Source organism: Pseudophryne corroboree, chromosome 7 (assembly GCF_028390025.1).
Source record: "Pseudophryne corroboree isolate aPseCor3 chromosome 7, aPseCor3.hap2, whole genome shotgun sequence".
In the NCBI taxonomy this organism is placed as follows: domain Eukaryota; kingdom Metazoa; phylum Chordata; class Amphibia; order Anura; family Myobatrachidae; genus Pseudophryne; species Pseudophryne corroboree.
Genome location: NC_086450.1, coordinates 82,477,748 through 82,495,520, shown reverse-complemented (window position 1 = coordinate 82,495,520; position 17,773 = coordinate 82,477,748). Strand labels below are relative to the sequence as shown.

The following is a 17,773-nucleotide window of genomic DNA, read 5'->3' as shown; positions in this document are numbered from 1 at the left end:
CTGCAAACAGGAGTGTCTATGGGCCTATAATTGGGGTCCATTAAGGTTCAAATTTCGGCCCTGTCAATTTTCTTCCAGAAAGAATTGGCTTCAGTTCCTGAAGTCCAGAAGTTTGTCAAGCGAGTACTGCATATACAACCCCCTTTTGTGCCTCCAGTGGCACTGTGGGATCTCAACGTAGTTCTGGGATTCCTCAAATCACATTGGTTTAAACCGCTCAAATCTGTGGATTTGAAATATCTCACATGGAAAGTGACCATGATGTTGGCCCTGGCCTCGGCCAGGCGAGTGTCAGAATTGGCGGCTTAGTCTCACAAAAGCCCATATCTGATTGTCCATTCGGACAGGGCAGAGCTGCGGACTCGTCCCCAGTTTCTCCCTAAGGTGGTGTCAGCGTTTCACCTGAACCAGCTTATTGTGGTACCTGCGGATACTAGGGACTTGGAGGACTCCAAGTTGCTAGATGTTGTCAGGGCCCTGAAAATATAGGTTTCCAGGACGGCTGGAGTCAGGAAAACTGACTTGCTGTTATCCTGTATGCACCCAACAAACTGGGTGCTCTTGCTTCTAAGCAGACGATTGCTAGTTGGATGTGTAGTACAATTCAGCTTGCACATTCTGTGGCAGGCCTGCCACAGCCAAAATATGTAAATGCCCATTCCACAAGGAAGGTGGGCTCATCTTGGGCGGCTGCCCGAGGGGTCTCGGCTTTACAACTTTGCCGAGCTGCTACTTGGTCAGGGGCACACCCTGGCTGAGGAGGACCTGGAGTTCTCTCACTCGGTGCTGCAGAGTCATCCGCACTTTCCCGCCCGTTTGGGAGCTTTGGTATAATCCCCATGGTCCTGACGGAGTCCCCAGCATCCACTTAGGACGTCAGAGAAAATAAGAATTTACTTACCGATAATTCTATTTCTCGTAGTCCGTAGTGGATGCTGGGCGCCCATCCCAAGTGCGGATTGTCTGCAATACTTGTACATAGTTATTGTTACAAAAATCGGGTTATTATTGTTGTGAGCCATCTTTTCAGAGGCTCCGCTGTTATCATGCTGTTAACTGGGTTCAGATCACAGGTTGTACAGTGTGATTGGTGTGGCTGGTATGAGTCTTACCCGGGATTCAAAATCCTTCCTTATTGTGTACGCTCGTCCGGGCACAGTATCCTAACTGAGGCTTGGAGGAGGGTCATAGGGGGAGGAGCCAGTGCACACCACCTGATCCTAAAGCTTTTACTTTTGTGCCCTGTCTCCTGCGGAGCCGCTAATCCCCATGGTCCTGACGGAGTCCCCAGCATCCACTACGGACTACGAGAAATAGAATTATCGGTAAGTAAATTCTTATTTTTGGTCTGTATTAAGTTTTTTAGCTAAAAATATACCTCAAGAAAACACTATCTGTCCGAATCAGCAATGTAGTATTCACTAGGGTGCACAATGTTGCTCAAGAAAAATTGATCTCAGATCAACCAACACCTAGCAAACCTGTGACATGTGTACTGGTGATGTATGTAACTAAGGGAGAGATTTATCAAATATTGGAGAATGATATAGTAGCAACCGATCAGCTTTTGTCATTTTTCTAGCACAGCCTTTTAAATGAACGGGAGATGATTTATTGCTGCTTTATGTCTCTCTACTTTATCTCTCGCCAACATTTAATCGCTCTCCCCCTATGTTCCCAGTCATCGGTATGGCTTTGTGCAAGGCAAATACATGTAATACAAATTAAGATTTATTTAATAAACATGTTATAACAAAACAACTACTGTAAAAATGAGCATACACCTTTAAATATGCAAATTCCTTTACTGTAGCAAAACTATGACATCACTGAGCCTTTGTGACATCACTGAGCCTTTGTGACATCACTGCTGTGAGCCTTTGTATGTGCTGACAATACAATTTCTCTCTGATAGAGAGTAGTGGAAGCGAGCGGAAGAGACTGAAAAGGCCTTTCGTGAGCAATTATGGAGATCCAGGGCTTGGCATTCTTGCCATGCCTGTGGGTTATTTGGACATTTGCGGGTGTCATTACCACCTTGTCCATGACCATCATTGGTGGTCACATTGAGAAATTTATACCGTATATCAGGTAAGTTATAGAGAATAACAATAATGATAATATAGATATATAGCAGAGACAGGGTGCACGGCAAGACCTGGGTAATGGGGAAATATAAAAATCAGATAGTAACAGTGCTAGATTAATTCAGTTATATCTTTATTCTTTTTATAGTGATACCGGTACCAACTATCCGGAGTCCATCATATTTACGGTTGTGTTTTCTGTCTCTGCTGCGCTTGGTAAGTGTCTCATATACATTGTTTATGAAATATGTTTATTGATTATTAAATTCTTCTTTTATATATATATATATATTTCTCTGACGTCCTAGTGGATGCTGGGTACTCCGTAAGGACCATGGGGAATAGACGGGCTCCGCAGGAGACTGGGCACTCTTTAAAGAAAGATTAGGTACTACATCTGGTGTGCACTGGCTCCTCCCTCTATGCCCCTCCTCCAGACCTCAGTTAGAATCTGTGCCCGGCCAGAGCTGGATGCACTTAGTGGGCTCTCCTGAGTTCACTAAAAAGAAAGTATTTGTTAGGTTTTTTATTTTCAGTGAGATCTGCTGGCAACAGACTCTCTGCTACGTGGGACTTAGGGGAGAGAAGCAAACCTACCTGCTTGCAGCTAGCTTGTGCTTCTAAGGCTACTGGACACCATTAGCTCCAGAGGGATCGAACACAGGGCCCGACCTCGATCGTCCGTTCCCGGAGCCGCGCCGCCGTCCCCCTTGCAGAGCCAGAAGACGGAAGATTCCAGAGAAAATCGGCGGCTGAAGACTCCGGTCTTCAATAAGGTAGCGCACAGCACTGCAGCTGTGCGCCATTGCTCCCACAGCACACCACACGCTCCGGTCACTGGTGGGTGCAGGGCGCTGGGGGGGGGGGGGGGGGGGGGCGCCCTGGGCTGCAATTAGTATACCTTAAGTGGCAAAATGCACATAATACAGTTTTAAACTGTATATGTGCCTAATCCCCCGCCATAATTATTATTAAAAAAGCGGGAGAAGCCCGCCGCTGAAGGGGCGGGGCTATCTTCCTCAGCACAGCCAGCGCCATTTTCTCTTCACAGCTCCGCTGGAAGGACGCTCCCCAGGCTCTCCCTTGCAGTATACACGACGGAAAGGGTAAAAAAGAGAGGGGGGGCACATAAATTTAGGCGCAAATTGTGATATAAGCAGCAATTGGGGGAAAATTCACTTTGTGTATAGTGTAAATCCCTCTGTTATATAGCGCTCTGGTGTGTGCTGGCATACTCTCTCTCTGTCTCCCCAAAGGACTTTGTGGGGTCCTGTCCTCAGTCAGAGCATTCCCTGTGTGTGTGTGCGGTGTGTCGGTACGGCTGTGTCGACATGTTTGATGAGGACGCTTACGTGGAGGCGGAGCAGGTGCTGATAAGTGTGATGTCGCCCCCTGCGGGGCCGACACCAGAGTGGATGGATATGTGGAAGGTATTAACCGACAGTATCAACTCCTTGCATAAAAGGTTCGATGACGCAGCTTTGGGACAGCCGGCATCTCAGCCCGCGCCTGCCCAGGCATCTCAGAGGCCATCAGGGGCTCAAAAACGCCCGCTACCTCAGATGGCAGACACAGATGTCGACACGGAGTCTGACTCCAATGTCGACGAGGATGAGACAAATGTACAATCCACAAGGGCCATCCGATGCATGATTACGGCAATGAAAAATGTGTTGCACATTTCTGACATTAACTCGGTTACCACAAAAAAGGGTATTATGTTTGGGGAGAAAAAGCAGCCAGTGACTTTTCCCCCATCTGATGAGTTAAATGAATTGTGTGAAGAAGCGTGGGGTTCCCCAGATAAGAAACTAGTGATTTCTAAGCGGTTACTAATGGCGTACCCTTTCCCGCCAACGGATAGGTTACGCTGGGAGACATCCCCTAGGGTGGACAAGGCGCTCACACGCTTATCAAAAAAGGTGGCACTGCCGTCTCAGGATACGGCCGCCTTAAAGGAGCCTGCAGATAGAAAGCAGGAGGCTATCCTGAAGTCTGTGTATACACACTCAGGTACTATACTGAGACCTGCTATTGCTTCACCCTGGATGTGTAGTGCTGCAGCAGCATGGTCTGATTCCCTGTCTGATAACATTGATTCCCTTGACAGGGACACTATTTTGCTAACCATAGAGCATATTAAAGACGTAGTCTTATATATGAGGGATGCACAGAGGGACATTTGCCGGCTGGCATCTAGAATTAATGCAATGTCCATTTCTGCCAGGAGAGTATTATGGACTCGGCAGTGGACAGGTGATGCTGATTCTAAAAGGCACATGGAGGTTTTGCCTTATATGGGTGAGGAATTGTTTGGGGACGGTCTCTCGGACCTCGTATCCACAGCAACAGCTGGGAAGTCGACTTTTTTACCTCAGGTTCCCTCACAGCCTAAGAAAGCACCGTATTATCAAGTACAGTCCTTTCGGCCTCAGAAAGGCAAGCGGGTCAGAGGCGCGTCCTTTCTGCCCAGAGGCAGGGGTAGAGGGAAAAAGCTGCACCAGACAGCCAGTTCCCAGGAACAAAAATCCTCCCCTGCTTCCACTAAGTCCACCGCATGACGCTGGGGCTCCACAGGTGGAGCCAGGTGCAGTGGGGGCCCGTCTCTGGAACTTCAGCGACCAGTGGGTTCGCTCACAGGTGGATCTCTGGGTTCTACAAGTGGTATCTCAGGGATACAAGCTGGAGTTCGAGACGTCTCCCCCTCGCCGTTACCTCAAATCAGCCTTGCCAGCTACTCCCAAGGACAGGGAGGTAATACTGGCGGCAATTCACAAGCTGTACCTCCAGCAGGTGATAATCAAAGTTCCCCTCCTTCAACAGGGACGGGGTTACTATTCCACAATGTTTGTGGTACCGAAACCAGACGGTTCGGTGAGACCCATTCTAAATTTGAAATCCTTGAACACATATAAGGAAGTTCAAGTTCAAAATGGAATCGCTCAGGGCGGTTATTGCAAGCCTGGAAGAGGGGGATTATATGGTATCACTGGACATCAAGGATGCTTACCTACATGTCCCCATTTACCCACCTCACCAGGAGTACCTCCGATTTGTGGTACAGGACTGCCATTACCAATTCCAGACGTTGCCGTTTGGTCTGTCCACGGCACCGAGGGTATTTACCAAGGTAATGGCCGAAATGATGATACTCCTTCGAAAGAAGGGAGTTATAATTATCCCGTACTTGGACGATCTCCTTATAAAGGCGAGGTCCATGGAGCAGTTGTTGGTCGGAGTAGCACTATCTCAGGAAGTGCTACAACAGCACGGCTGGATTCTGAACATCCCAAAGTCGCAGCTGGTTCCTACGACGCGTCTGCTGTTCTTGGGTATGATTCTGGACACAGAACAGAAGAAGGTGTTTCTCCCGGAGGAGAAGGCCAAGGAGTTGTCATCTCTGGTCAGAGACCTCCTAAAACCAAAACAGGTGTCGGTGCATCACTGCACGCGAGTCCTGGGAAAGATGGTAGCTTCTTACGAAGCAATTCCCTTCGGCAGGTTCCATGCAAGGATCTTTCAGTGGGATCTGTTAGACAAGTGGTCCGGATCGCATCTTAAAATGCATCGGCTGATCACCCTGTCCCCGAGGGCCAGGGTGTCTCTGCTGTGGTGGCTGCAGAGTGCTCATCTTCTCGAGGGCCGCAGATTCGGCATACAGGACTGGGTCCTGGTGACCATGGATGCAAGCCTCCGAGGTTGGGGGGCAGTCACTCAGGGAAGAAACTTCCAAGGACAATGGTCGAGTCAGGAGACTTCCCTACACATAAATATTCTGGAACTAAGGGCCATTTACAATGCCCTAAGTCAAGCAAAACCCCTGCTTCAAAACCAGCCGGTGCTGATTCAGTCAGACAACATCACGGTGGTCGCCCATGTAAACCGACAGGGCGGCACAAGAAGCAGGATGGCAATGGCAGAAGCCACAAGGATTCTTCGATGGGCGGAGAATCACGTGATAGCACTGTCAGCAGTGTTCATTCCGGGAGTGGACAACTGGGAAGCAGACTTCCTCAGCAGGCACGACCTCCACCCGGGAGAGTGGGGACTTCATCCAGAAGTCTTCACGCTGATTGTAAATCGTTGGGAAAGGCCACAGGTGGACATGATGGCGTCCCGCTTCAACAAAAAGCTAAAAAGATATAGCGCCAGGTCAAGGGACCCTCAGGCGATAGCTGTGGACGCTCTAATGACACCGTGGGTGTACCAGTCGGTTTATGTGTTCCCTCCTCTTCCTCTCATACCAAAGGTACTGAGGATAATAAGAAAGAGAGGAGTAAGAACTATACTCATCGTTCCGGATTGGCCAAGAAGAACTTGGTACCCGGAACTACAAGAAATGATCTCAGAGGACCCTTGGCCTCTGCCGCTCCGACAGGACCTGCTACAGCAGGGGCCCTGTCTGTTCCAAGACTTACCGCGGCTGCGTTTGACTGCATGGCGGTTGAACGCCGGATCCTGATGGAAAAGGGCATTCCGGTTGAAGTCATTCCTACGCTGATAAAAGCTAGGAAGGATGTGACAGCAAAACATTATCACCGCATATGGCGAAAATATGTTGCTTGGTGTGAGGCTATGAAGGCCCCAACAGAGGAATTTCAGCTGGGTCGATTTCTGCACTTCCTACAGTCAGGAGTGACTATGGGCCTAAAATTGGGATCCATAAAAGTCGAGATTTCGGCCCTGTCTATTTTCTTTCAAAAAGAACTGGCTTCACTGCCTGAAGTTCAGACGTTTTTGTCAAGGGAGTGCTGCATATTCAGCCCCCTTTTGTGCCTCCAGTGGCACCTTGGGATCTCAACGTTGTGTTGGATTTCCTAAAATCACATTGGTTTGAGCCACTTCAGACCGTGGAGCTAAAATATCTCACGTGGAAAGTGGTCAGGCTATTGGCCTTAGCTTCGGCTAGGCGTGTGTCAGAATTGGCGGCTTTGTCATATAAAAGCCCCTATCTGATCTTCCATATGGACAGGGCAGAATTGAGGACTCGTCCCCAATTTCTCCCTAAGGTGGTATCAGCGTTTCATTTGAACCAACCTATTGTGGTGCCTGCGGCTACTCGGGACTTGGAGGATTCCAAGTTGCTGGACGTAGTCCGGGCCCTGAAATTCTATGTTTCCAGGACGGCTAGGGTCAGAAAAACTGACTCGCTGTATATCCTGCATGCACCCAACAAGCTGGGTGCTCCTGCTTCTAAGCAGACTATTGCTCGCTGGATCTGTAGCACGATTCAGCAGGCTCATTCTGCGGCTGGACTGCCGCATCCTAAATCAGTAATAGCCCATTCCACGAGGAAGGTGGGCTCTTCTTGGGCGGCTGCCCGAGGGGTCTCGGCTTTACAACTTTGCCGAGCTGCTACCTGGTCGGGATCAAACACGTTTGCAAAATTCTACAAGTTTGATACCCTGGCTGAGGAGGACCTTGAGTTTGCTCATTCGGTGCTGCAGAGTCATCCGCACTCTCCCGCCCGTTTGGGAGCTTTGGTATAATCCCCATGGTCCTTACGGAGTACCCAGCATCCACTAGGACGTCAGAGAAAATAAGAATTTACTCACCGGTAATTCTATTTCTCGTAGTCCGTAGTGGATGCTGGGAGCCCGTCCCAAGTGCGGATCTCTGCAATACTTGTATATAGTTATTGCTTAACTATAGGGTTATTGTTCTGAGCCATCTGTTGAATGAGGCTCAGCTGTTATTCATACTGTTAACTGGGTATTGGCCCTCATTCCGAGTCGTTCGCTCGGTATATTTCATCGCATCGCAGTAAAATTCCGCTTAGTACGCATGCGCAATATTCGCACTGCGACTGCGCCAAGTAATTTAACAATGAAGATAGTATTTTTACTCACGGCTTTTTCTTCGCTCCGGCGATCGTAATGTGATTGACAGGAAATGGGTGTTACTGGGCGGAAACACGGCGTTTCAGGGGCGTGTGGTTAAAAACGCTACCGTTTCCGGAAAAAACGCAGGAGTGGCCGGAGAAACGGAGGAGTGTCTGGGCGAACGCTGGGTGTGTTTATGACGTCAAACCAGGAACGACAAGCACTGAACTGATCGCAGATGCCGAGTAAGTCTGAAGCTACTCTGAAACTGCTAAGTAGTTTGTAATCGCAATATTGCGAATACATCGGTCGCAATTTTAAGAAGCTAAGATTCACTCCCAGTAGGCGGCGGCTTAGCGTGTGTAACTCTGCTAAAATCGCCTTGCGAGCGATCAACTCGGAATGAGGGCCATAGTTATCACAAGTTGTACGGTGTGATTGGTGTGGCTGGTATGACTCTTACCCTGGATTCCAAATCCTTTCCTAGTAATGTCAGCTCTTCCGGGCACAGTTTCCCTAACTGAGGTCTGGAGGAGGGGCATAGAGGGAGGAGCCAGTGCACACCAGATGTAGTACCTAATCTTTCTTTAAAGAGTGCCCAGTCTCCTGTGGAGCCCGTCTATTCCCCATGGTCCTTACGGAGTACCCAGCATCCACTACGGACTACGAGAAATAGAATTACCGGTGAGCAAATTCTTATTATATATATATATATATATAAACAGAGAAAAAAAGAGGCGGCACTCGGAGACTTGCAAATTACAGTGTATTCACAGCAAGTGACATCTGATGTCACTTGCTGTGAATACACTGTAATTTGCAAGTCTCCGAGTGCCGCCTCTTTTTTTCTCTGTTTATCTACACCGGAGGGGAACCTGCGGATGGGGAAGGCACAGGAGCAAGATACATCCCGCTGCGGATACAGTGAGTGCCGGGGTTAAAGTACAAGTATATATATATATATATATATATATATATATAAAAGAATAGTGTTACTGCTCAGTGGTCGCGGTTAGCTATGTTGTGATTGGCTGTTTTCTTCGCAACTTAGAGGCACCCATCACACTGATTAAATAAAATGTGCTCCATCTGTAATGTTTATATTGGGGTGACATAGGGGAAATGTGTATTTAAGTTGTAGAACCCATTTAGTAGCCTATTATTTTCTCTGACGTCCTAGTGGATGCTGGGTACTCCGTAAGGACCATGGGGAATAGACGGGCTCCGCAGGAGACTGGGCACTCTTAAAAGAAAGATTAGGTACTACATCTGGTGTGCACTGGCTCCTCCCTCTATGCCCCTCCTCCAGACCTCAGTTAGGGAAACTGTGCTGGATGCACCTAGTGGGCTCTCCTGATCTTACTAGAAAAGAAAGTATTTGTTAGAGATGAGCGGGTTCGGTTCCACGGAATCCGAACCCGCCCGAACTTCAGCTTTTTTTACACGGATCCGAGCGACTCGGATCTTCCCGCCTTGCTCGGTTAACCCGAGCGCGCCCGAACGTCATCATGACGCTGTCGGATTCTCGCGAGGCTCGGATTCTATCGCGAGACTCGGATTCTATATAAGGAGCCGCGCGTCGCCGCCATTTTCACACGTGCATTGAGATTGATAGGGAGAGGACGTGGCTGGCGTCCTCTCCATTTAGATTAGAAGAGAGAGAGTGAGATTGAGACAGAGACACTTGATTTACTGGATCTTAGGAGTACTAGAGAGTGCAGAGTTTACTAGTGACTGACCACTGACCAGTTACCACCAGTGCAGTTTTATTTAATATAATCCGTTCTCTGCCTGAAAAAAACGATACACAGTGACTCAGTCACATACCATATCTGTGCTCAGCCCAGTGTGCTGCATCATCTATGTATAATATCTGACTGTGCTCACACAGCTTAATTGTGGGGGAGACTGGGGAGCAGTTATAGGTTATAGCAGGAGCCAGGAGTACATATTATTAAAATTAAACAGTGCACACTTTTGCTGCAGGAGTGCCACTGCCAGTGTGACTGACCAGTGACCTGACCACACTGACCACCAGTATAGTATACTATATTGTGATTGCCTGAAAAAGTTAAACACTCGTCGTGTGACTTGTGTGGTGTTTTTTTATTCTATAAAAAACTCATTCTGCTGACAGACAGTGTCCAGCAGGTCCGTCATTATATAATATATACCTGTCCGGCTGCAGTAGTGATATATATATATTTTTTATATCATTATTTATCATCCAGTCGCAGCAGACACAGTACGGTAGTTCACGGCTGTAGCTACCTCTGTGTCGGCACTCGGCAGTCCATCCATAATTGTATACCACCTAACCGTGGTTTTTTTTTTCTTTCTTCTTTATACATACTACATCTCATTATCATCCAGTCTATATTAGCAGCAGACACAGTACAGTACGGTAGTCCACGGCTGTAGCTACCTCTGTGTCGGCACTCGGCAGTCCATCCATAATTGTATACCACCTACCCGTGGTTATTTTTTTTCTTCTTTATACATACTACATCTCATTATCATCCAGTCTATATTAGCAGCAGACACAGTACAGTACGGTAGTCCACGGCTGTAGCTACCTCTGTGTCGGCACTCGGCAGTCCATCCATAATTGTATACCACCTACCCGTGGTTTTTTTTTTCTTTCAACTTTATACATACTACAACTCATTATCAACCAGTCTATATTAGCAGCAGACACAGTACAGTACGGTAGTCCACGGCTGTAGCTACCTCTGTGTCGGCACTCGGCAGTCCGTCCATAATTGTATACCACCTACCCGTGGTTTTTTTTTCTTTCTTCTTTATACATACTACATCTCATTATCATCCAGTCTATATTAGCAGCAGACACAGTACAGTACGGTAGTCCACGGCTGTAGCTACCTCTGTGTCGGCACTCGGCAGTCCGTCCATAATTGTATACCACCTACCCGTGGTTTTTTTTTCTTTCTTCTTTATACATACATACTACATCTCATTATCAACCAGTCTATATTAGCAGCAGACACAGTACAGTACGGTAGTCCACGGCTGTAGCTACCTCTGTGTCGGCACTCGGCAGTCCGTCCATAATTGTATACCACCTACCCGTGGTTTTTTTTTCTTTCTTCTTTATACATACATACTACATCTCATTATCAACCAGTCTATATTAGCAGCAGACACAGTACAGTACGGTAGTCCACGGCTGTAGCTACCTCTGTGTCGGCACTCGGCAGTCCATCCATAATTGTATTCCACCTACCCGTGTTTTTTTTTTCTTTCTTCTTTATACATACATACTACATCTCATTATCAACCAGTCTATATTAGCAGCAGACACAGTACAGTACGGTAGTCCACGGCTGTAGCTACCTCTGTGTCGGCACTCGGCAGTCCATCCATAATTGTATACCACCTACCCGTGGTTTTATTTTCTTTCTTCTTTATACATACTACATCTCATTATCATCCAGTCTATATTAGCAGCAGACACAGTACAGTACGGTAGTCCACGGCTGTAGCTACCTCTGTGTCGGCACTCGGCAGTCCGTCCATAATTGTATACCACCTACCCGTGGTTTTTTTTTCTTTCTTCTTTATACATACATACTACATCTCATTATCAACCAGTCTATATTAGCAGCAGACACAGTACAGTACGGTAGTCCACGGCTGTAGCTACCTCTGTGTCGGCACTCGGCAGTCCATCCATAATTGTATACCACCTACCCGTGGTTTTTTTTTCTTTCTTCTTTATACATACTACATCTCATTATCATCCAGTCTATATTAGCAGCAGACACAGTACAGTACGGTAGTCCACGGCTGTAGCTACCTCTGTGTCGGTACTCGGCAGTCCGTCCATAATTGTATACCACCTACCCGTGGTTTTTTTTTCTTTCTTCTTTATACATACATACTACATCTCATTATCAACCAGTCTATATTAGCAGCAGACACAGTACAGTACGGTAGTCCACGGCTGTAGCTACCTCTGTGTCGGCACTCGGCAGTCCATCCATAATTGTATACTAGTATCCATCCATCTCCATTGTTTACCTGAGGTGCCTTTTAGTTGTGCCTATTAAAATATGGAGAACAAAAATGTTGAGGTTCCAAAATTAGGGAAAGATCAAGATCCACTTCCACCTCGTGCTGAAGCTGCTGCCACTAGTCATGGCCGAGACGATGAAATGCCAGCAACGTCGTCTGCCAAGGCCGATGCCCAATGTCATAGTACAGAGCATGTCAAATCCAAAACACCAAATATCAGTAAAAAAAGGACTCCAAAACCTAAAATAAAATTGTCGGAGGAGAAGCGTAAACTTGCCAATATGCCATTTACCACACGGAGTGGCAAGGAACGGCTGAGGCCCTGGCCTATGTTCATGGCTAGTGGTTCAGCTTCACATGAGGATGGAAGCACTCAGCCTCTCGCTAGAAAAATGAAAAGACTCAAGCTGGAAAAAGCACAGCAAAGAACTGTGCGTTCTTCGAAATCCCAAATCCACAAGGAGAGTCCAATTGTGTCGGTTGCGATGCCTGACCTTCCCAACACTGGACGTGAAGAGCATGCGCCTTCCACCATTTGCACGCCCCCTGCAAGTGCTAGAAGGAGCACCCGCAGTCCAGTTCCTGATAGTCAGATTGAAGATGTCAGTGTTGAAGTACACCAGGATGAGGAGGATATGGGTGTTGCTGGCGCTGGGGAGGAAATTGACCAGGAGGATTCTGATGGTGAGGTGGTTTGTTTAAGTCAGGCACCCGGGGAGACACCTGTTGTCCATGGGAGGAATATGGCCGTTGACATGCCTGGTGAAAATACCAAAAAAATCAGCTCTTCGGTGTGGAAGTATTTCACCAGAAATGCGGACAACATTTGTCAAGCTGTGTGTTCCCTTTGTCAAGCTGTAATAAGTAGGGGTAAGGACGTTAACCACCTCGGAACATCCTCCCTTATACGTCACCTGCAGCGCATTCATAATAAGTCAGTGACAAGTTCAAAAACTTTGGCCGACAGCGGAAGCAGTCCACTGACCAGTAAATCCCTTCCTCTTGTAACCAAGCTCACGCAAACCACCCCACCAACTCCCTCAGTGTCAATTTCCTCCTTCCCCAGGAATGCCAATAGTCCTGCAGGCCATGTCACTGGCAATTCTGATGATTCCTCTCCTGCCTGGGATTCCTCCGATGCATCCTTGCGTGTAACGCCTACTGCTGCTGGCGCTGCTGTTGTTGCTGCTGGGAGTCGATGGTCATCCCAGAGGGGAAGTCGTAAGACCACTTTTACTACTTCCACCAAGCAATTGACTGTCCAACAGTCCTTTGCGAGGAAGATGAAATATCACAGCAGTCATCCTACTGCAAAGCGGATAACTGAGGCCTTGGCATCCTGGGTGGTGAGAAACGTGGTTCCGGTATCCATCATTACTGCAGAGCCAACTAGAGACTTGTTGGAGGTACTGTGTCCCCGGTACCAAATACCATCTAGGTTCCATTTCTCTAGGCAGGCGATACCGAAAATGTACACAGACCTCAGAAAAAGAGTCACCAGTGTCCTAAAAAATGCAGCTGTACCCAATGTCCACTTAACCACGGACATGTGGACAAGTGGAGCAGGGCAGGGTCAGGACTATATGACTGTGACAGCCCACTGGGTAGATGTATGGACTCCCGCCGCAAGAACAGCAGCGGCGGCACCAGTAGCAGCATCTCGCAAACGCCAACTCTTTCCTAGGCAGGCTACGCTTTGTATCACCGGTTTCCAGAATACGCACACAGCTGAAAACCTCTTACGGCAACTGAGGAAGATCATCGCGGAATGGCTTACCCCAATTGGACTCTCCTGTGGATTTGTGGCATCGGACAACGCCAGCAATATTGTGTGTGCATTAAATATGGGCAAATTCCAGCACGTCCCATGTTTTGCACATACCTTGAATTTGGTGGTGCAGAATTTTTAAAAAAACGACAGGGGCGTGCAAGAGATGCTGTCGGTGGCCAGAAGAATTGCGGGACACTTTCGGCGTACAGGCACCACGTACAGAAGACTGGAGCACCACCAAAAACTACTGAACCTGCCCTGCCATCATCTGAAGCAAGAAGTGGTAACGAGGTGGAATTCAACCCTCTATATGCTTCAGAGGTTGGAGGAGCAGCAAAAGGCCATTCAAGCCTATACAATTGAGCACGATATAGGAGGTGGAATGCACCTGTCTCAAGCGCAGTGGAGAATGATTTCAACGTTGTGCAAGGTTCTGATGCCCTTTGAACTTGCCACACGTGAAGTCAGTTCAGACACTGCCAGCCTGAGTCAGGTCATTCCCCTCATCAGGCTTTTGCAGAAGAAGCTGGAGACATTGAAGGAGGAGCTAACACGGAGCGATTCCGCTAGGCATGTGGGACTTGTGGATGGAGCCCTTAATTCGCTTAACAAGGATTCACGGGTGGTCAATCTGTTGAAATCAGAGCACTACATTTTGGCCACCATGCTCGATCCTAGATTTAAAGCCTACCTTGGATCTCTCTTTCCGGCAGACACAAGTCTGCTGGGGTTGAAAGACCTGCTGGTGAGAAAATTGTCAAGTCAAGCGGAACGCGACCTGTCAACATCTCCTCCTTCACATTCTCCCGCAACTGGGGGTGCGAGGAAAAGGCTCAGAATTCCGAGCCCACCCGCTGGCGGTGATGCAGGGCAGTCTGGAGCGACTGCTGATGCTGACATCTGGTCCGGACTGAAGGACCTGACAACGATTACGGACATGTCGTCTACTGTCACTGCATATGATTCTCTCAACATTGAAAGAATGGTGGAGGATTATATGAGTGACCGCATCCAAGTAGGCACGTCACACAGTCCGTACTTATACTGGCAGGAAAAAGAGGCAATTTGGAGGCCCTTGCACAAACTGGCTTTATTCTACCTAAGTTGCCCTCCCACAAGTGTGTACTCCGAAAGAGTGTTTAGTGCCGCCGCTCACCTTGTCAGCAATCGGCGTACGAGGTTACATCCAGAAAATGTGGAGAAGATGATGTTCATTAAAATTAATTATAATCAATTCCTCCGCGGAGACATTGACCAGCAGCAATTGCCTCCACAAAGTACACAGGGAGCTGAGATGGTGGATTCCAGTGGGGACGAATTGATAATCTGTGAGGAGGGGGATGTACACGGTGATATATCAGAGGATGATGATGAGGTGGACATCTTGCCTCTGTAGAGCCAGTTTGTGCAAGGAGAGATTAATTGCTTCTTTTTTTGGGGGGGTCCAAACCAACCCGTCATATCAGTCACAGTCGTGTGGCAGACCCTGTCACTGAAATGATGGGTTGGTTAAAGTGTGCATGTCCTGTTTTGTTTATACAACATAAGGGTGGGTGGGAGGGCCCAAGGATAATTCCATCTTGCACCTCTTTTTTCTTTTATTTTTCTTTGCATCATGTGCTGTTTGGGGAGGGTTTTTTGGAAGGGCCATCCTGCGTGACACTGCAGTGCCACTCCTAGATGGGCCTGGTGTTTGTGTCGGCCACTAGGGTCGCTTATCTTACTCACACAGTCAGCTACCTCATTGCGCCTCTTTTTTTCTTTGCGTCATGTGCTGTTTGGGGAGGGTTTTTTGGAAGGGACATCCTGCGTGACACTGCAGTGCCACTCCTAGATGGGCCCGGTGTTTGTGTCGGCCACTAGGGTCGCTTATCTTACTCACACAGTCAGCTACCTCATTGCGCCTCTTTTTTTCTTTGCGTCATGTGCTGTTTGGGGAGGGTTTTTTGGAAGGGACATCCTGCGTGACACTGCAGTGCCACTCCTAGATGGGCCCGGTGTTTGTGTCGGCCACTAGGGTCGCTTATCTTACTCACACAGCTACCTCATTGCGCCTCTTTTTTTCTTTGCGTCATGTGCTGTTTGGGGAGGGTTTTTTGGAAGGGACATCCTGCGTGACACTGCAGTGCCACTCCTAGATGGGCCCGGTGTTTGTGTCGGCCACTAGGGTCACTTATCTTACTCACACAGCGACCTCGGTGCAAATTTTAGGACTAAAAATAATATTGTGAGGTGTGAGGTATTCAGAATAGACTGAAAATGAGTGGAAATTATGGTTTTTGAGGTTAATAATACTTTGGGATCAAAATAACCCCCAAATTCTATGATTTAAGCTGTTTTTTAGGGTTTTTTGAAAAAAACCACCCGAATCCAAAACACACCCGAATCCGACAAAAAAAATTTGGTGAGGTTTTGCCAAAACGCGGTCGAACCCAAAACACGGCCGCGGAACCGAACCCAAAACCAAAACACAAAACCCGAAAAATTTCCGGCGCTCATCTCTAGTATTTGTTAGGTTTTTTATTTTCAGTGAGATCTGCTGGCAACAGACTCACTGCTACGAGGGACTGAGGGGAGAGAAGCAAACCTACCTGCTTGCAGCTAGCTTGTGCTTCTAAGGCTACTGGACACCATTAGCTCCAGAGGGATCGAACACAGGGCCCGACCTCGATCGTCCATTCCCGGAGCCGCGCCGCCGTCGCCCTTGCAGAGCCAGAAGACGGAAGAACCAGGAGAAAATCGGCGGCTGAAGACTCCGGTCTTCAATAAGGTAGCGCACAGCACTGCAGCTGTGCGCCATTGCTCCCACAGCACACCACACGCTCTGGTCACTGGTGGGTGCAGGGCGCTGAGGGGGGGGGGCGCCCTGGGCTGCAATATGTATACCTTTTTGGCAAATGTGCACATAATACAGTTTTAAACTGTATATGTGCCTAATCCCCCGCCATACACATTAGTAAAAAAGCGGGAGAAGCCCGCCGCGGAGGGGGCGGGGCTATCTCCCTCAGCACACCGGCGCCATTTTTTCTTCACAGCTCCGCTGGAAGGACGCTCCCCAGGCTCTCCCCTGCAGTATACACTACAAGAAGGGTAAAAAAGAGAGGGGGGGCACATAAATTTAGGCGCAAAAGGTGATATAAGCAGCTATTGGGGGAAAATTCACTTTCTGTTAGTGTAAATCCCTCTGTTATATAGCGCTCTGGTGTGTGCTGGCATACTCCCTCTCTGTCTCCCCAAAGGACTTTGTGGGGTCCTGTCCTCAGTCAGAGCATTCCATGTGTGTGTGCGGTGTGTCGGTACGGCTGTGTCGACATGTTTGAGGAGGACGCTTACGTGGAGGCGGAGCAGGTGCCGATAAGTGTGATGTCGCCCCCTGCGGGGCCGACACCAGAGTGGATGGATACGTGGAAGGTATTAACCGACAGTGTCAACTCCTTGCATAAAAGGTTCGATGACGCAGCTTTGGGACAGCCGGCATCTCAGCCCGCGCCTGCCCAGGCATCTCAGAGGCCATCAGGGGCTCAAAAACGCCCGCTACCTCAGATGGCAGACATAGATGTCGACACGGAGTCTGACTCCAGTGTAGACGAGGATGAGACAAATGTACAGTCCACAAGGGCCATCCGATGCATGATTACGGCTATGAAAAATGTGTTGCACATTTCTGACATTAACCCGGTTACCACTAAAAAGGGTATTATGTTTGGGGAGAAAAAGCAGCCAGTGACTTTTCCCCCATCTGATGAGTTAAATGAATTGTGTGAAGAAGCGTGGTGTTCCCCAGATAAGAAATTAGTGATTTCTAAGAGGTTACTAATGGCGTACCCTTTCCCGCCAACGGACAGGTTACGTTGGGAAACATCCCCTAGGGTGGACAAGGCGCTCACACGCTTATCAAAAAAGGTGGCACTGCCGTCTCAGGACACGGCCGCCTTAAAGGAGCCTGCTGATAGAAAGCAGGAGGCTATCCTGAAGTCTGTGTATACACACTCAGGTACTATACTGAGACCTGCAATTGCTTCAGAATGGATGTGTAGTGCTGCAGCTGCTTGGTCTGA

At 48.2% G+C, this 17,773-nt stretch overlaps 1 protein-coding gene across 1 annotated transcript in view; it reads left to right on the top strand.

The window, feature by feature from the left end:
• Positions 1-1,937: 1,937 nt before the first annotated feature.
• Positions 1,938-17,773, top strand: part of LOC134943399 (DNA damage-regulated autophagy modulator protein 1-like) — a 29,969-nt gene continuing 14,133 nt past the window's right edge. The window contains exons 1-2 of the mRNA XM_063932274.1: positions 1,938-2,091; positions 2,236-2,303. Of these exons, the coding sequence (XP_063788344.1) occupies positions 1,967-2,091; positions 2,236-2,303 (193 nt within the window). The 5' untranslated portion in view covers positions 1,938-1,966. The remainder of the gene's footprint in view (positions 2,092-2,235; positions 2,304-17,773) is intronic.